Raw genomic sequence first — 18,961 nt, 5'->3', positions numbered from 1 at the left:
GGAGCTGCGTGTGGGCGGCCCTTGGAGCCGCCCTGTGATCTCGTTTCGTGTGGCCAGTCTACCCGGGGCGGCTGACGCGTACCAGGGTGTCGTCGGGCACCCGCAGATTGAGTCTGGCGAGGGTCGTCCAAGCGCTCACCCGGGTGTCTCAGCTGATGAGCCGCAGCCCAGGGCGGGCGCAGGCCCCGCCTCCAGCCAGGGAGGTGCGCCCCCCCCCTCAGAAATGGGCCACCGAGGCATAAGGGCGGACCCAGCCCTGGGTAGTGCCACTGCAGGTGGCGGTGCGTGCCCCTGGGAAGTTCCGTCTCTGGCCCTTGGCGGCCCGAAGGAAGCAGCTCCCCGTCCCCTCTCGTCCCGGGAGAACAGGGTGGGCCCCACCGTGAAGCTCTAGTGTTTTCTTGGCTGAGTCCCCTGTTCGCAAGGTGGCGGCTAGTTCGGGGTAGAGTTGCTCGTACGTGGCCCGGGGCCCTGGCTCTCCTTCCCCAAGTTGCCCCCAGCCTCCCCCAGCGCCAGCGGGTCCCATGTATTGTGGGGCTGGCGGCGCGAACTGGGGCTCCGGCTTTCATTTCAGTTTGGGGTCGGAGGTGAAGAGGCAGCTGTCAGGCCTGCCTCGTGGGCCCTTGGCCTGCAGCGGGGGGAGCGCGTGTCCACGCGGGCCCTGGGCCTTCCCGGTCCGCGCAGGCGGCCGCTGTGACTCCAGGCTCTGCCCAGGGGCTGCGCCAGGGACCCCCAGGGTCGGAGCCCAGGTGCATGGCCTGGCCCGCCGCAGCCCCAGCAGGAAGTGACCCGGGGAAGGTGACTCAGCTCTCTGGGAACCGGGACGGGAGAGTTCCCAGAGGGGCGTGCGGGGAGGCTGCAGGGAGTGTCCCTGGCAGGGTTTGTGATGGCGGCTCCGAAGGTGGAGAGCGCTCCACACAGACGAGGAGGGAGGGGGCGGCTCCTCCGGGCAGCGGCTGGGCGGGAGGGACAGGTGTCTGCACACCCCCCCCCTGCACCATGGCGCCCCCCGCAGGCGGCCATTTCAGCCTTCGTTTTGCATTTGGAAACTGGGGGCCGGTCGGGGGAGGGCACCGGGCCTTGTGGACTCCCAGGCCTCACCGAGAGCGGCGGAAGCGCAGCCGGCAGCCGCCAGGGGCCGGAGGGGACGCTGGGTCTGGACAGTCGCCAAGGACCACGGGCCTCGCGGGGGGGGGGGGGGGCACGGAGGCCTCTGCGCGGGCCCACCCTGCGCGGTCCTTCCCGCCCGTCCCGCCCGTCAGGGGGGTGGGGTCGCAGCAGGGGCCGCCCTGAGCTGGCTGAGGCGGAAACAGACCATAATGGAAGGGGTGGGGGAGACCCGGGTGCGGTGGGCCTGGGGGACGTGACGGCCCGGGCAGCCAGCACAGCACAGCCGCCGCGCGCCCCTCGTGACCGTCGCCCACGCGAGCAGCGCGGGGGTGGAGGGGCAGCGGGGGGCTGCCGGCGCGGGGCTCGCGGTCGTCAGCAGCCGCCGGGCTCCCGCAGGGCGCGGGTTGGGCCCCTCCCGGGGCGGGCGGACTGCGGGTGGACGCGGGAGGGCGGGTCACACGCCGGCGGCCGGGACCCCGTCGAGCCTCACGCCCCCTCTGCTCGCCCCCAGAACCGGCCGTCCGTGATCACGTGCGCGTCCGCCAGCGCCCGCAACTGCAACCTCTCGCACTGCCCCATCGCGCACAGCGGCTGCGCGCCGGCCGGGCCAGCCAGCTACCGGAGGGCGCCGAGCTGTAAGTGGGGGGCTTCCTCACTCCCCGCGGCGCGGCCGGCGGAGAACCGGCCTCGGCCCCTCTCGGGTCCCCGCGTCCGGGAGCCTGTGCGCCACGCGCTGCCCGGTGGGGCGGGGAGGGAGACGAGGGGGCTCCGCCTCCCGGCAGGGCCACCACGCACAGGGCGCCCCCCCCCCCCGTCCCCCCCCCCCCCTGACGCGCCTCTGCTCCCCGCAGCCGCCGCCGCCTGCGACCCCGTGGTGGAGGAGCACTTCCGCAGGAGCCTGGGCAAGAACTACAAGGAGCCGGAGCCGGCGCCCAACTCCGTGTCCATCACGGGCTCCGTGGACGACCACTTCGCCAAGGCCCTGGGCGACACGTGGCTCCAGATCAAGGCGGCCAAGGACGGCGCGGCCGGCAGCCCCGAGCCCGCCTCGCGCAGGGCCCAGCCGGCCAGCCCCTCGGCCCACATGGTCAGCCACGGCCACTCCCCGTCCGTGGCCTCGTGAAGGGCGCGCCCGCCGCGAACAAGACGTGCATCTGCATGGTTTGCCTGAGCTTCCCACAGTCAGCGCTTAAAATTCAGAAAAACAAAAAAAAAATGGGGGGGGTGGGGCGGGAGGGTTGACTCGCAAAGCCCGGGTCGCCGGGGCTCGCGTTCTGTCCTGTTCGGTACCCGCTCGGCGCGCGCGGCCTCAGCAGGACGCGGGGCCCGTCCAGCGCGGCGTCCTGCTCCTGCCTCGGCTACCAAAGAAACCTCTGCCGCGGTCAGGGCCCCGCGGCTGCCCCAGCCCGGCGTTTGCTTTGGGGGCGCGCGGGCAGGAGCGCGTACTTGAACAGAACAGAACCGGCGCGTCTGATTTGCACTATTGGAGGCCGAGCTGCCCGCGCCAGGCGCGAGGCCCGCGGCTGAGGGCGAACTGCTGAGGACACGGGGTGAGGAGGGCGTTGCTGACCAGTGGGGTTTTTCTTTTTTTGGTTTTTCTGACTTAGGGCCGCTTGGCAGGGGAAGCCGCGTGCGGGCTGTAGGTCTCTCTCTAGACTTCAGGTGCTTGCAGCTGGGCCGCACGCGCCCCTGCCCGCGGGCTTGACCTTCCCGCGCGGGCCGTTAGGCCGGGGCTGCGCCGGGGCCCGCGGCGCCTCCAGCGGGCGGCGCGTTGTGGCGGCGCGAAGAGCTGGTTTCTGGCAACCGCAGGCCGCCCGCCAGCCGGCCCTTCCCGCGAGCGTCGTCCCGGAGCGCGCTCCTCCCGGCCGCGGCCCTCGCCAGAGCTACTGCTGGTCCAGTGCCCGCGGGCGGGCGGCCTCCGTGTCGCCGCCGCCGCCCGCTTAGGCCCCGCCCGGCCCCCCTGCAGAAACCGCTCCCGCGAACAGCAGGTCCCTGACAATCTGGCGCGCGTCCCGGGGGCCGGCGCGCACATTCCTGACTCCACCCGCCGCGGGGCTCCGGCTACTCACCCGAGCGGGGCGGCCGCTGCTGCTCCCGCAGACCCCGCGCCACATTCCAGCCTCGCCCGCCGCGCGGCGTGGACTCCCGGGCGCCCTCGAGGCTGGTTTCCAGGCGGGGGAGACCCCGGGCAACCGGCGCGGGGAGCCCCGGCCTCGGCCCCGCGCGCCCCTCGCCGGCCCCCGGGCCCCCGCGCAGGCCCGGCTCCTCCGCGGGAAGCCCGTCGAGAACTTTTTTATGTAGGTAACTTTAAGACCATCATTACGCTGTGCGTAAAGAATGTACAGAGAAATTTGTAGGTATTTTTTGAAGAACAATTAATTTGTTAATGATATGTAGCTATTTAATTTCCCCCTTTCCCAGTGTAATCATTTTTTTTTTGGTTTGGAAAAAAAAAGTTGATCTTTTTTTTGTCGTAGCTCGTCTGTAAAAGTGCAGGAACACGGTTACCCATGAGACGCTGCCTCTGCCTTACTCGCCACTCGTTTGTTACCGCTGCGGGGCCGCGGCGGCCCGTCTGGGATGGGCGGCCCGGAGGGCGCGGGCGGGCGCGCGAGGCCCCTCCCCGGGGAAGCCGCCCGGAGCGCCCGGGACCCTCCGCGGAGCCCGCGGTGCCCCCCGCGCGCTCGTGGCTGCCCCTGTAATATACCGTTCTCTGCGGCCTGTTTTTCCTGGAAGAAGAAAAAAAGGTTTGGCAGGCCATCTTTTTTTGTACTTAAAAGTAGCCTTAAGAACAATAATAAAGTGCCCTTAAACCACGGACGCGTGTGCGACCCTCTGCCTGCGGGGGGCGGCGCCGGGGAGGCCCCGCTCGAGCCCCGCGTCTGCTGGAAAAGCGCCCTTCCAGCCCCGGGGGGCGCCGCGCCAGACGGAGCTTCGGCCGCCCCCCTCGTGAGCGGCGCGGTCTGAGGCCTTCTCAGGGGCGCGAGGGGCCGAGGCCGTCCTTGGGGCGCCCACAGAGCCGCCGCCGCGGCTCCGGGTCCGGGAGGAGCGTGGGCCCCGCCGGCCTCCCGCCAGGCCCTGGGGCGTCGGGCAGGCCCGGCCGCGAGCGCAGGCTCCCCGTGCTCACCAGCCCACGCCCCGGAGCCGCCGACTCCCAGACGCGGTGACAGCAGAACAGAGACCCGCGTGGAGGCGGCCGAGGCCCGACCAGCGGCCGCGCCAAAGCCAAGGTTATTATTTAGCTGAGGAGACGGTGGGGTCAGGGGTCGCGGGAAGGAGACGCCCGAAGCTCCAGGCAGCGGGGGGCGGGCGCCGTCTTCGAGGTACGGGAGCGCGGGGCCGGGTCCCCAGTCCTGCTCGGGCGCGCCTTGGCGGGGAGAAGGGCCGGCGCGTCACACGGTCTCGTCGTCGCTCATGTCCCAGATCTGCGTGAGAAGGAGACAGCGCTGAGTCCCGGCGCCCGGGCCGTGGCTGAAGGAACAGCGGCTCCCGGCACTGCCCCGCCGCCCCGGCGTCGCTCTCACGGGGGCCGCCACTTGCCCGAGGCCTCGCTGGCGATGGGGGCGGACCCCCCCACCCCGCACCCCAGCACCCCAGGGCAGCTGTGTGCAGCGCCAGCTCCCAATCGCTCCTGCTGTGGCCTCGGCCTCGCGGCCTCCGCCCCACAGGGTGAGCGCGCTGAGGGCAGGGCCGTGTGACTGGGCCTGCGCCCGCTCACGGGACCCGCGGTCCAGATGCCAAGTGGCCCGCAGGCCGCGCTCCGCACAGACGCTCGGGAGCAGATGTCTCTGGCGAGCATGTCCTCCCCCACCTGCAGGGGGGGGCTAGGCTGGACCGTGCAGCCCCCTCTGTCCCTTTGCTTACCCTTAGGAGCCAAGAATTCCGGGTCTGGCAGGGCCAGGCGGGTGTGAATGTGGGGCCCACGGCGCCCCCGCGGCCTCTCGGCAGAGGAGTGAGCGTGGGGTGGCCCTGCCTGGCTGCCCACAAGGCTGGCACTCGGGCGCCTCTGCACCAGTCCCGCACTGGGCCCGCGGCCAGCGTGAGGCCCCAGCGGCCCCTCGCACCCCGAGCTCCCAGGAGGGCTGGACCCTGAACTTACAAAATTCCTAGAACTGGTTGCAAAAGGCCACCTCGCCGCGGCAGAACTGAGGGAAGGAACATCGTGTTTACACGGGGCTGGCGGGGAGACGGGGCGGCCCGGCCAAGGTAAATACCAACATGAGCCTGGCCTTCAAAGTCAAGGATGTGGAAAATAAATACAGAGAGAAGGAAATTTCCTCTCCCCAGGCCCAGCCAGCTGGGCCGCAGGCTGGGGGTGGGGTGCCCCCCCCCCCCCCCCCCCCCCCCCCCCGCCCTCCCGGGAGAGCTTGTGGCCCGCGGGCCGAGGAGCCGGGTTGGTGTCCAGGGGCGCGTGGCCAGGCCCCACCCTTCTCCGGCCGCTCCGCTCCCGGGGCGTCCGTGGCCTGCGCCCTGGGTGGGCTTCCGTGTGGTGGGGGCAGCTGCCTCCTGAAAGGCCGCTCCCAGGAGCCCCTGGGCCTGCTGACCCTCTAGTTCCCCCCACCTGCTCCACAGCAGCACACTGGGGGGCCCCGCGGGAGAAACCACTTTCCGTCCTCAGGCGCCCGGCGGGGGGCTCAGGCCCTGGCGTGAGGTCCAGGCATGAGCACCGGGAGGCCATGGCCGGGCCACGATAAGGCGGCAGGAGGCGAGGCGAGCCCGGGGGGCAGCAGGCGGGCTGGACTCAAGCCGCGTCTACACTGAAGGTGCTGCGCCCTCGGCAAGCGCCGCAGCCCGCAACACGCTTCTCAGGCACTTCTCAGTAACCTGCGGGGGTGGGTGGGGCAGACACCGGCTTCACCTGCTCCGGCTCGGAGGCCCCCGTGGGGCGAGGGCCTGCTCCCCGCTGCGCCCCCAGCCCCGCCGAGGCCTCGCCTGCAGCGGGCGCTAAACTGGCAACGATTTTAAAAAGCGTCCACACTCGGGGCTGCGGAGGTGCGGCCCGACGCGCCCGAGGAGCGGGAACGGGAACTGCCGCCGGCCCCAGAGTCGGCTGACGTGCGCCCCGCCGGAGAGGCCGTGTCTGCGGGGGGGGGGGGGGCCCGGGGCGCGGCCTCCGGACAGCCCCGGCCCGAGGCCGCCACGCCGAGCGCACCGGGAGGCGCGAGGAAGGCGGGCGGACCCACTGAGGCCGCCGCGAGCGTCCCGGGTCCGTCGGGCGGGGGCAGGGGTCCCGCCACTGTCTCGGGACGGACAGACGGGGCTGGCGAGCGCCGGCCGTCCCCGGGCGGACACACGGACACCCCCCGCCCTCAGACACCACGCGCGGGGCCGGCGGGCTGGTTCCGAGCTCACGCGGGGCCACAGCGCCGGCGTCCGGGACGCCCTTGGCGAGAGCGGGAGAAGGGCCGCGTCCCGGGGCCGCGGGGCGTCCAGGAGATGCCGTGGGCCCACCCGGCGGGGGTCGCGGGCGGCAGACACGAGCCCCGCGACCCAGGTGCGCGCCGGGGGCGGCAGGCGCGGGCCCTGAGGTGCGGGGAGCCCGCGCGCCTTTCAGACCCAGCGGGAAGACAGACGTCCCGGCCGCGAGGCGCCGCCCCGCCCCAGCCCCAGCCCCCCCGGCCGGGGCCGGGGCCGCGACCACACGGCCGGGGAAGGCGGCGCGGGCCGCACCCCGAGACGCGGCTCTTCTCCGCACACGCCGCCCCCGCCACGTCTCGGCCTCCCGGCCCTCGCATCGCGGCCACCGGCGCCCACAGACCCGGCGCCCAGGGCGTCCCGCGGGGGCCAGAAGCCGGGCGGGAAGGCGGGAACCGGGGGACCCGGGCCCCGCGCGGACGGGAAGGCGAAGACAAGACGCCGCCCCTGGGAGAGTCTCCCGGCCCGGGCAGCGCGGGGGCCGGGGCGCCGGTGCCCAGACGCCGCCGCTGCCCGCCAAGGGCAGAGGCCGGACGGAGGCCCCGGCCCTCCGGGGGCTCCTCGGCCTGTGGGGCTGCCGCGCCCGGCTGCGGGGGGGGGGGGGCTGACAGCGGGGGTCCGGCTGCCAGTTCTGAGCGCTTCCGGGGCACCTCTGGGGGCAGCGGAGGAAGAGGACAAGCACCCAGAAAATGGACTTGGGGGGCAGCCGGTAGAAAGGCACACGCTGCTCAGGACGGAGGCCCAGTCCCGGCGCGGCCCCCCCAGCCAGCGCGGCCGAGGAGGCCCTGACGCCCGCTCGGGTCCCAGGACAGGCGAGGAGGGGGGACGCAGCGGCGGGGAGGGGGGACCCAGCGGGCGGGCCGGGGCGGCTGGGCCGAGCGTCCCGGGAGGGGCCACATCCACGTGCGGGTCTGTCATCCTCTGGCGTCACCGACTCAGGCTGTTCCCCCAAAGCACCACTGGTTTTCTCCAAAGCCACCCCATCAAATTGCGCCCCAGGGACACGGCCTGCAAAGGCTCCCCGGGGTGCAGGGAGAGCAAAGTGCAGCCTGGTTTCTGGGCCACGAGGCCCCATCCCTGGCCCTGCCGGCCCTCCCAGCTCCCCTCCCACGACCCGCCCTCCTGCTCACCAGAGCCCTCGGGGTCTCGAACACGCACCCCTGGGACACGGCAGCACCTCCCACCCTCCGGCGGCACCGGGAGCCGGGCACCTTCCCCACGGCCGGGCCAACAGCCTCCCTTGCCCCCGGCTCAAACCAGCCCACTCCCGGCACAGCCCTCACCATCCTGCCACGCGCCTGCCTGCCTGAGGGGCTGGGAAGAGGAACCCAGGCCCACCCCGCGTTCTCAGGGCGCCCCAGCCCAAAGCGGCCTTCAGACAACAGGCAACCAGGGCTGGGGGGTGGCGACTCCCAGCCCCGGGGATTTCCGGGGAGCAGCCCCTCCCCAGCCTTTCCCAGCCCCGCCCGCAGGTGCCATTCAGGGGCCCCACCTTCCCGTCCCCAGGATCCTGCCGCCCCGGGGGTGCAGGGACACGTCAAGGTCTCACTAGAAAGAAACGGTGGCGGCCGAGGCAGCCGTCCAGAGGAGACCCGTGCAAAGCACGCGGGCGCCTGAAGGAGGGGAAGGAAATGCTTCCTGGCGCTGCCCCGCACCCTGGGGACAGGACGCTGCTCGGCGGGTCAAAGGCGCATCCACGGAGGCGGCAGGGCCGGGCCCGCGCGCACCCCTGCACACCATCGGGGCCTCTGCCTGCCCGCCTCAGCCCCATGAAGACCCTCCGGGCCGCAGCTGCCAGGGACCCCTACTGCAGACCCGGACCCAGGCCTCCTCCACATGGACGCGGCCCGGTCACCGCTCTGCCACCAAGACCCCACCAGCCCTCGTGACAAGGACGGAGGCGGGAGGCCTGGAGGGGCCCTGGGGCCACCATAAAGGAGGCACCAGAGGGATGTGTGGGGAGCGGACTGTGGGGCAGCTGCTGGGCCAGGAGGACAGGGTGGAGATGCTCTGACAGCGGCTGGGGGTGGGGCACTACGACAGCCTGGCCCGGGGAGAACTGCCATTTCCACCCTTGGTGGGGGGGGGGGGCTGGATGGACCCCGCCAGGGCACAGGGACCCTAGAGGCGGGGGGGTGAAGGCCTGTCCTGGGGGACGGGAGGCTGAAGCCACCCCCTGGGCCAGGGGAGAGAAACAGAGGCATGGCCTCCTCATGCGGCCCCACCCACGCTCCCGGGGGGCCCAGAGGGAGTTGCTCCCGCAGAGGACAGAGCACCAGGCAGGTGTCGACAGGTCTCCACACGGTCAGACAGAGGAAAACAATCAGAAACGCACTGACTGAAGAGAAAATAAAGCCGGATGCACATTCTGACCCTGGACACAGAGACACAGTAAAAGGGCTAAAGCCTGACAAGCAGTCACCTCTGAGAGGCGTGCAGAGGGGTACGGACGCCCCCACCTCAGGGGGAGAGCACAGGCCGCACCCCTAAGACACTCCTGCCAGGAGGGCAGGGAAGCTGCTTCTTGAACCTGACCCCTCACTGAGGCTTCAGGGGAGACCCTGGGGACCCCAGCCCTGACCGCCCGGCGGGCTCTGCACTCGTGGGTTAGCCTGGAAACCAGGCGCTATATTTAGTGCCCTCCCCCGGGGCCTGGCACTACAGCAGCACCAAGAAGTGCTCCAAGGGGTGTTGACGGCCTAAAAGCAAGGGGGTGTTGGGCGGCACCCCTCCAAGGATTGGGGAGGGGCAACCGGTTTGGGGTCTCTCAGCAACTCATTACCAAATGGCAGGGTAGGGAGGCCCCAAAATAGCAGCCGCGGCAGCAAGATGACTAACGACGGGGTGTGTGTTGGGAGCGCGGCCTCTGCGTCGCCGGGGAGCGGCGGGGTCTATTTTGGGGACTGGGGAGGGAGGGGAAGGCCGTGCGGGGGCCGGACCACAGGCTCCAGCCTTGTTCGCTTTCTTCCCAGCTTCAAAACACATTTTTCACATTAGGTAGTGAGAATACAGGGCAATTTCTGTGGCACCAACATACTTTCTTTCAAGATATGATTTATATGTTTGGCCCACGTTCGAAATGAAATGGTTATTGAGATAAATGGCCAGGCTGGGGCCTGTGAAATGGTTTCCATTATGTCGTTCTTTTGCTCAGCTCCGTGGAAAACTGCCTGAAAAGTGCCCCATAGAAGGGCAGACACTGGCATTTTGGATCTCTGGCTCGGAGGGCTTTTGGGGTCAATGCTAGAGAGAAGGGAGGAAGATGAGCGGGGTGGAATCCAGCGGGGACCACTTGAGAAGGGGTGATTCTGGAACCCTCAATCATGGCAGCGCAGGCGATCTGGAATGTCGGCAGGAGCCGTGATGCCACCCCACACGGGCATTTGTGAAACTTCAGAGTGAGGCCTGCCTCCGGGCCTGACCACCAGAGACGGGGGCTGAGCAGACGCACCCCAGGCCTTCTGTGAGCTGCAGGAAGCAGGCAGTGAGAAAGGGCGCTGAGGTGAGGGCAGAGCGTGCAGAGACCCTTCTAGGGGCCAGCTGGTTTCCACCAAGGTCCAGGGTGACTCAACGGGGGAGTCTTTTCAACCAGTGGCGCCAGAACAATCATATGCGCGTCCGGACGACAATGAGCCTCGGATCCTACCCTCAAACCACACTCAGAAATTAGACTGAAAGGTGTCATGGGCGCATACGTAAAAGCTGAAAGTATAAAACTTCGGGAAAAGAACACAAAAACTAATGAAATTTTGAGGTAGACAAAGCTCTCGGGATACTGAAAGGATGGACCATGAGATAAAAAATAAGCTTGACTGACGAGAAGCTGCATTTCCCCTTTGAAAGATAATGTTAAGAAACGAAAACAGCCAGCCCAGGGAGACGGAGGAACCACAGCAACACACATATCTGACAAAGGGCCCAGACCCAGAAAACACAAAGAACTCTTAAAAGTCATTAGTGGTAAGATGAAGAGCCCCCTGAAGACACGGGGCAGAGATTTGCAAGAAATGTCATAAATGACAGAGACGGCAAATAAACACTGACCCAGTGTCACCAAAAACCTGCAATAAAACCTGTGAGCTGTCCCCACAGGCCACCCGAGCGCACCAAGTGGCTGGAGGGAAGGAGTCCGCGGCTCCAAGTACGGACGAGGATGGGCAGCAACCGGGATCCTCCCACGCGGCTGTTGGGACCCACGATACACCCTCGCTCTGCAAGGAGCGCGACAGCTACTTCACAAAATTAAACAGAGACTCACATCATACGATAACCCAGGAATTCCAGTCCTAGGTAACTGCTCAGAAGAAATGAAAACCTATCCCCATGCAAAGACTTCTATACAAACACACACTAGACCTTTAATCTTAATCATTACAAGCTAGAAACAACTCAAATACTCAGAACAGGTGAGTGAACGAATCAACAATTATAGCATATTCATGAAATGTATTATTGAGCAACAAAAAGAACAATATACTGGCACATGCAACAACTTGGACGGATCTCAAAAATAGCATGCTGAGCAAAAAAGTCGAGTACTTGGTATAGGATTCCAGAACACATTCCTAAAAGTTGTATGGAGCCCCAAAGACCCTGAAGAGCCAAAGCAGTCATAAGAAAGAACAGGAGAGCTAGGTATACCACATTTTCTGATTTCAGGCTACACATAAAGTTACAGCAATTAAAACAGTATGGCACTGGCATAAAAATAGATACATAGTTTAAGGGAGCAGAACAGAGAGCCTAGAAATAAACCCCTGCATTTATGGCCAACTAATCCATGGCAAGGAAGCCAAGAACACTCAATGGAGAAAGGACAGTCTCTTCAATAAACAGTGCTGGGAAAACTGGATATCCACACGCAGAAAATGAAATTAGACCCCTACCTCACACCACTCACAAAAATTAACTTGAAAGGAATTAAAGACTTAAAATGAGACCTGAAAGATGCTCTTGGATATGGCTGTTGGTGATGATGTTTTGGAGGGGACACCAAAAGCACAAGCAACAAAAACAAACAACAAAGCTTTTGCACAGCTAAAGAAGCAATCCATAGCACGGACAGGCAACTGTGGGATGGGAGAAAGTATTTGCAAAGCACGTATCAGATGAGGGTTGGTATGCAAAATATACCAAGAACTCATATAACTCATAACAACATCAATCAATCTCATTTTAAAGTGGGCAGCAGAACTAAATGGACATTTTTCCAAAGAAGATGCCCAAATGGCCAACAGCTACATGAAGAGGCGCTTGACATCACTAGCGGGGACCACAGACGCACCACGGCCTGTCAGGGTGGCTATTACCAAGGCAGGGGGAACAAGTGCTGGCAAGAGTGTGGACAAAAGGGAGGCCCCAGCACTGCTGGTGGGATGTGGACTGGCGCAGCCCCAATGGGGACAGGATGCAGGTTCCCAAATACTGAGAAACAATCTATCCGGGGATCCGGCAGTTCCCCTCCAGGGTGCAATCAAAGGTGCAGCTACAGGACGTGAACGCAGGATGCCAAGGAGACGTGCGATTCAGGCTGACTGCACCAGTGTCCGCAGCCGTGCCCGCGCGGGAAGCCGTGTCCACGCAGGCGAGAGCCGCGAGGAGAGGCCTGCACACGCTGGGCGCTATTCACACGAGAACGAGGACACGCTGCCAAGTGTGACGACAAGGGTGACCCTGAGGACACTGCCACGGGAGGTAAGTCGAGCAGCGAGTGAGAAAGACAACTGCCGCAGGGTCTCCGCGCGGAAGGAAAGCAGCCCCCCTCGTGGAAACAAGAGCAGAACGGCGGTTAAGGGGCTGGGGATGCGGCCGCTGGGGAGATGTTGTTTAAGGGCACAAACTTGCAACAAATAAGCCCCGGAGACCTAATTGCCTACGAGCAGAGTCATGGGGACAGATGGCGGGGCCGCGGTTCCAAGACCAACAGCGTGCTGGGGCGACACCGGCCATGCCCTTCTTTACCTTGGCAGTCTCCTGCCCGCACCTAAATATAGATGCCTTTGCAGGGTGGGCATGTGCCCGCTGCTACAGAGCCGGCCTGTGGAGACGGGCAGGCGTTAAGACTAGAAGCTTTTCGCTACGTGTCGCCGGGATCTCAATTTCCCTTCTTGTTCAGATCAAAGCCCCTCACGGGCGGGTGGAGAGGAAGGCCGGGCTGGGGAGGGCACAGCCATGGCAGCCGCCATGCGGGGAGGCGGCCTGGGCCCCAGGCCCCGGGAGGCGCTCAGAGGCCCAGAGACGCCCCCCGCCCCCTCGGCGTCCCGCCTCTCCGACCGTGGACACGGGGCCGCGAGGTGCGATCTGGGTTGCTCCTCCGGCTCCAGCTCGAAAGGGCTTCCACGTTTAAGAGCAGCAACAAAGGGTCGTTTGCCCGCCTGCCAGACAAGAACTATTTTAAAACCCACGCTGCAAGCCGGCGTGCTCTGCCTCCACTTTCCTGCTTTGTGGATGAACAACAGGGCTCGGCTGAGAAGGCCCCGTTTCGGAGAACAGAGAAGGGGCCACGGCAGCTTCAAAAACAGGGCATCTTTAAAGCTCTGTGTGTGCCCCCCAGCTCCACCATCTTCCAGGAAGCAGTTTTTAATGACAGCTTTTAGTCACGGCAGAAGAGGTTCTGCTTCAGAGCATTTCCACGGCGGCCGGCGTCTTCCACAGGACGGGGTGGGGTGTGCTCAGTCGTCCCAAACCACCCTGACCCTGACCGGGGCCCGCAGCTTTGCTCGGCCTCACACCTGAGCAGAACAGCAGCCCGCAGCTAGCGTGGCGCCAGTTCTGTGAGCTCGCGCTTAAAAATCACTTTCTCCTTCTTAAATGGCTGCAAGCGGCCGGGAAGAGCCGTGCCGAGGAGGCTTACGGAATAAACAACCGCGATGAGATCGGTTTCTCTGGCCGGGTCTTGCTCAGCTGAAATGAACCGGCAGAGATGATGAAAGGCGCGGAGCAGGGCCCAGGGCAAGCGGCTGGGTGGGCTGTGGTCTCTGGAGACCCAGAATGCTCCCGGCCCCGCCCCCTGCCCCCCACTGTGACGACTGGTGCACAGGGGAGGGGGGGGGGTAGGTGTGGCTGCCGATGGAGGAGCCCAGGCCCATAGGCATCCTCTCAGCTCTGCCCAACCGTACCCCTGCAGCTGTCCCTTATCGGGGTCACTTCTCCCTCTTTCCTGCTCAGGCTGGGGCCTCCCCTCCCCCTCACCTCGGAGAAGCCTCCCAAGTTAGCATCCTGGCCCCTGGAGCGCAAGAAGCCAGGCCACTCCGGGGGCTCGGGGATGGGCACAGACACACCAACAACTCAGGTCCTGCTCCCCAGCCCTTCTCTGCCACTGGCAAAACCACTGGTTTTTTCCTGCCTGCTGAGTACCTGCCTGTGAGACGCTGGTAAACACGAGTCAGCCCTTACCAGCTCCGTCCTCCCGGGGGCGGCATGCCTGACCTCATCTCCTGGGAGAGTCTGTTCTCAACCCGCAGCCCTGTCTGCCCCCAGCTCATCCCTCCACAGCCCTGAGTCCCCCACCCCTGAGTACACTGTGCGTCCTGTCTGCTCACCGCAGGGAGGCCCCTCCAGACCAGCTCACACCTCACACCACGCTCGGCACCCACAAACACGGAATCACTGGATCTGAAACTGCACAGCAAGGACCTGCTGAATGAGGGTGTAACTGGCACCGATCACGCCAGCTGGAAGGGGCAGCACCTACAGCCACTCCCAGGGCCACGCCCAGGGCGCAGGAGGGACAAGCCCCCAGGCACACAGAAGGGGCAGCAAGAAGCGAGGGGCTGGTCCAGTTATTAAGAGGAGCTGCAGTGAGGCAATCACGGCTACAAGGGGGCGATGGAAGGGGGGATGGGGGCTCCGGTGACCTCAGAGCAGCAGGCACAGTCTGAGATGAGGTCTGGGGAGGGTGCCAGGAGGACAGAATTTGGATTTTTCTTGCATTTCTGCTTTCAATTAAAGTAAATCCTGACTTCTCAATTTAGGATCCAAGTTTTCAGAAAACTGATAAAAATAGGACTGGACATTGCTTCCGGGCGCGGACTCAGCTCAGGCTGTGACGCTCTCACAGAAGAGAAGGGGGCGTCTCCAAAGTGTACCTGAGAGGGCCCAAGGCCCGACTGGCCCGTGAAGCAGAAGGTGCCTGCAAACACCGGTCAGGCCGCGGCGTGCAAGGGCTCGCAGGCTCTCGGGCCCAGGGAGCCGCTCTGACAAATGGATTAATTGTTCGGAGCAGACAGCGTCTGTTTAGTCATGTCTGCAGAGGTGGGAGGGCATGACCACACCAGTGCTGGTGCGGCTATTTCTGACGGGTCACCCAGTCCCCTGGCTGCTGCTCAGGGCCGAGGCCCCGCCTGCTGCTCACTGGCTCTCAGAGGAAAGGGGAGGGGGAGCCAGCCTGGGGGCGCTGCTCACTCATCAAGAAGGTGGCGCTCAGTGCTGGTGGGTGGGAACGGCCTAGAGCAAGGGACGAGGTCAGGGGCCTACAGCTGACATCATCACAGGGGCACCTTGGCCCTGCACCCGCGGACCCCAAGACGAAATCAACAAGGCTGGCTTTTGAGGTGCCCCGGAAGGTGACCCTCGGATTCTCATTTCTGGTCCTGCCTTCCACCCCTTCACATGCCCACTGCCCACTCCACAGGGCACTCCCTGCTGTCACCAGAACATCACCACCACCCACTGCCACCATGCTTTCAGTGCGTGACTGCCCCCCAGGCCTCCCTTCCAGAAAGGCCCCCACACCGCTTGTCCCCCACAATGGTCTGGCTCGCTTTGGAGTTCTGAGTCCAACAACACTCATGACTCCCTCCTGGCGGCTCCATTCCCGCCACCCTGTCTGAACACCTACATGCACTCTGCACTGTCTGCCTACAGGCTGGCAGTTAGGCCAATGTCAGAGAAAAGCCCTTTTCAAGGTCTCCAGAGGTGCTGGCACTTGAGGCCGGCCATGACAACGGCTGGGCGGTAGCCCCCTGAAGGCAGGCGGGCCTGTGCGTGAAGGTCCGCGCTACTGAACTCACCGCGCCTACATGCACTAGCAGGGTCTGCTCCTTGCTGCGTTTTCTGAAAACAAGGCTGGCTGCAGACAACCGTGCCTCGTGAAATGACGACCTTTCGAAAACAAACTACAACAGTAAGCAGAACCATGTTTCGTTACCATGATCATTTTCTTTGCTACAGCTATTTCCCACGGTCTCCCAAATGAGAGCGTGACGGAGAGCCCGCAACGCAAGTGGAAGTGACGCACACGTGACCTCCCACGGACAGGCCAAGCGGGAGGTTTAATGATTCAGGCCCACAGACTGGGAGACTAGATGCGCACGGTTGGCTCCTCGGGTGTTTCTGCAGAGATGAGGTGTCCGATGTGGAAGCAGGAGAGCAGGACACTGTTTCCTGTGCGGCTGACGTGCTTCTAGAGCAGAAATTTCTTAAGTTCTGCTATGATTGTTTCCTGAGTCAACTCCATGGGCTTGAGCATCATCACAGCCGTGCCCATGAACACAGACCTATCGTGCTTCCCTGCGACCCCCACACACAAATCATGTGGGCATAGCCCCAGGCTGCATTCCCAGAAATGCAGAGAGTGCTGAGACAGGCAGAGGACACTGGCTTTGTCAGGAATGCAAAGATGGGTCAAGATTAAAAAAAAAACAAAAAAAACTAACTTAACATACCACACACTGTTTTTTATGAAAGGGTGTAAATAGCTCATTGATGCAGGAAAAGTTCCTAATGTTCCCTCACAGTTTTAATAAAACAGCAGAAACAAAGAAAGAAAGAAACAAAGAAAGAAATAATAACCAAGAAAAAGGAAAGAGGTAAACCAACTGGAGGAGTCCAAACTATCGTTATTGGCAAAAGACAATGATTATCCGTGTGGAAAGTCTAAAGGGTTTGCAGAAAAACCACTAGGATGATCTTCTTGGATATAAAATCAACAAACACAAAAATCAACCGTTTTGCTGGTATCAGTAAAAACAACCAATTTGAAAAAAAATAACTAAGAAATAGGGGCCTCTGAATAATCTGGATGTGAGTGAGCAACACAGTTGCAGGAGTCCTGTGTGAGGGTCACGGCCATCGGGCGGGGACGAGGCAGCAGCACGTGCGCGTCTGTGACAGGGAGGAGCACGCTGGGAAGGGCAGGGGCGTGCAGGGGGCACAGGGCTTCTTCTTGGGGAGATGAAAATATTTTAAAATCGATGACGATGCTGTAGACCGAAAATCCCAAACACAATGACCTGTCCATCTTGAGGGCGACACGCACCGTGTGTGAACTATTTCTCAATAAGGCCGTTACTGGGGCCTCCCTGGTGGCGCAAGGGGTTAAGACGCAGCCTATGAAGCTGTCCACAGCCACTGCAGCACGAGTTCCGTCCCCAGCCAGGGGGCTGCCCACATGGCACAACAGCCCTCTCCTTCCTCGCCCGCCCGCTGCTCCCCTCACCAGTGCGCTTCGGTCAATCTGCCTGTTCTGTTCCCCACTCTGTCTCTGGTGAATCCTCTCACCCCCACATCTCTGGCCTGTGCCCCAGTTCTTGTATGCATAAATAAATAAGTCTTTAAAAAAATAAAAGCCATTATTAAAAAAACACAAAGACCCCCAAACAAAAAAAGAAAGTTCTCTGGGCTGACCCAGAACTAGGTAAAACGTCGTCACCTGCTGACATTTTTCCTGAAAGGCACCATCCCTTTTCCGCTTTCACCTTATGGCAGTCTGTGGAACTACCGCTAGCTCTGTTTTACGGTGGGAAAAATGGAAAGACAGAGATAAGGCTGTTCTGGAAAAGCTTCACGGGGAAGCTTTTATATGACTGCTTGCCCGAGAGAGGGGAATCTAAAGAAGGGCAGGGCGCCGAAGGATCAAAGCCGACAGGTCTAGTAAGGAAGAAAAAAGGAGGGAGATGGTTAGGCTGGAAACTCCCTGAAGTCAAGAGTTCTTTCATCTGTGCCCTCGTATCTAGCCAGGGTCTAGCCCAAAGGAAGAGTTCAGAGATACCTGTTTAACACATAAGCAAGTGAATAAAAGAAGAACAACTAAACAAAAGAAATATATATATTTTGGTCTTTGTCCCGGGCTCCTGGCCAGAGCTCGTGAATCCTTTGCAATTCCCTCACCGATGAAGGTGCTAGGAGCATCTTCTGTCCTTCTGCTTGGTCTTTGAACCTGGTTCCTGAAATAGCTAATCCCATGAAATTTATGGGTGACGAGAGTGTCTTCTGCTCTCGGCAGGCGACTCCCGGGGGGGCCTGCTGCTGCAGGCGAGGGGCCGGTTACCAGAAAGGCCAAACCAGACACAAGCTTGGAACCTTCAGCCCGTTTCCATCTCTGGGGAAGACAGAGGGGCAGGAAGTGGCGTTAGCAACTGACCCCCCCCATAAGACGAAGCCTCTGTACACATGGGGCTTGGAGAGCTCCTGACCCGTGAGCAGTGGAGGTGCCGAGAGGGGCTTGCCCTGGAGGGCAGGCCTCGTCCTCTGCACCTCTCCCCCCGAGCGGTTCCTTAGTTACATAACTAACTGGTAACTGAGTAAACAGCTGTTTTTCTCAGTCTGAGAGTTGTTCTAGCCAATTATTCAACCTTCACTGTGCCGCCAGGTCAGACAGGACTAGTGGGTCACCTGAGGACCCATTACTAGCAACTGGGGTCTGCAGTGGGGGGTGGAGGTGACGTCTTGTGGGACCCAGCCCTTGGCCAGGCAGCCAGTGTTAGAATCCAGCAGCCCCGTGGGACACCCAGCTGGCAATCCGAGGAGGTGGAGACTGCCATGCCCGGATTACAGGAGTTTGTTATGAGGAGGGAGAACGGCTCTTCCTTTTCTGAGTCCAGTCAACTAACCCAGTCAACTAACCCTGTGAGAGGCAGTGTCTATCTTACACATGAGGAAAATAAAGGCTCTGATGGCTCAACGAACAAGTGACTGTCCATACAAGGACGGAGTAAAAACGTCACACCAACAGTTCACAGCCACCCTTATGAGACAGGGGTGCTTTGTTTCTTCTCCTCAGGAAATAACTAATGTCAGTTCTGAGCAGACAGAGAAAAAACTGCCCCGAAGTTCCACTGCCAGCCTGGCGCAGCCAGGGGGAGGCAGACCTGGGGTCTACACATCGGCTCACTCATCTGTGAAGTGCAGACCCTCACCTGGATGCCGGGGTGGGGGCTGCTGCAGACCTTAGACATCCTCTTTGCAGAGAAACACGCAGCAGCGGCCACCACCCTCGAGGCCCTTCTCTATCATGTGCCACCCCTGCCTCTCCAGCCTGGGCTCCCAGCGGGGACAGCCCAGGCCTTGCTGCTCTGCCGGTGGCAGGAAGGAACTGCCTCCCTCCATCTCCGGGCTAGAAATTCCGTTAACCCGAGCCCCGGTTAACCCGGGGGAGCACAGGGAGCCTGCCAGCTAGACCCCTGGAGGAAGGGCACACCAAATGGCGCGGAGATTCGGG

At 63.0% G+C, this 18,961-nt stretch overlaps 2 protein-coding genes across 8 annotated transcripts in view; one reads left to right on the top strand and one right to left on the bottom strand.

Annotated features, from left to right (window-relative positions):
- Window positions 1–2,302, top strand: part of VGLL4 (vestigial like family member 4) — a 115,897-nt gene extending 113,595 nt beyond the window's left edge. For all 4 annotated transcript variants that reach the window (XM_054697866.1, XM_054697899.1, XM_054697917.1 and 1 more), the window contains 2 exons: window positions 1,619–1,742; window positions 1,959–2,302. In XM_054697866.1, coding sequence (XP_054553841.1) covers window positions 1,619–1,742; window positions 1,959–2,230 — 396 coding nt within the window. In that variant the 3' untranslated portion in view covers window positions 2,231–2,302. The remainder of the gene's footprint in view (window positions 1–1,618; window positions 1,743–1,958) is intronic.
- Window positions 2,303–4,266: 1,964 nt separating this feature from the next.
- The window catches only part of ATG7 (autophagy related 7), a 156,039-nt gene continuing 141,344 nt past the window's right edge, over window positions 4,267–18,961 (bottom strand). Inside the window, exon 19 of one of the 4 annotated variants that reach the window (XM_037522907.2) lies at window positions 4,267–4,532. In XM_037522907.2, coding sequence (XP_037378804.1) covers window positions 4,500–4,532 — 33 coding nt within the window. In that variant the 3' untranslated portion in view covers window positions 4,267–4,499. Of the gene's footprint in view, window positions 4,533–16,938; window positions 17,843–18,961 lie in introns of those variants that run through there. The other 3 variants (XM_054697786.1, XM_054697754.1, XM_054697712.1) reach the window with 3 other exon arrangements.

This window comes from Talpa occidentalis, unplaced genomic scaffold (assembly GCF_014898055.3).
Source record: "Talpa occidentalis isolate TD23 unplaced genomic scaffold, MPIMG_talOcc4v2.1 talOcc4.10, whole genome shotgun sequence".
Classification (NCBI taxonomy): domain Eukaryota; kingdom Metazoa; phylum Chordata; class Mammalia; order Eulipotyphla; family Talpidae; genus Talpa; species Talpa occidentalis.
Note: the sequence above shows the minus strand (reverse complement) of the source record. Positions and strands in the feature narration are given on the sequence as shown.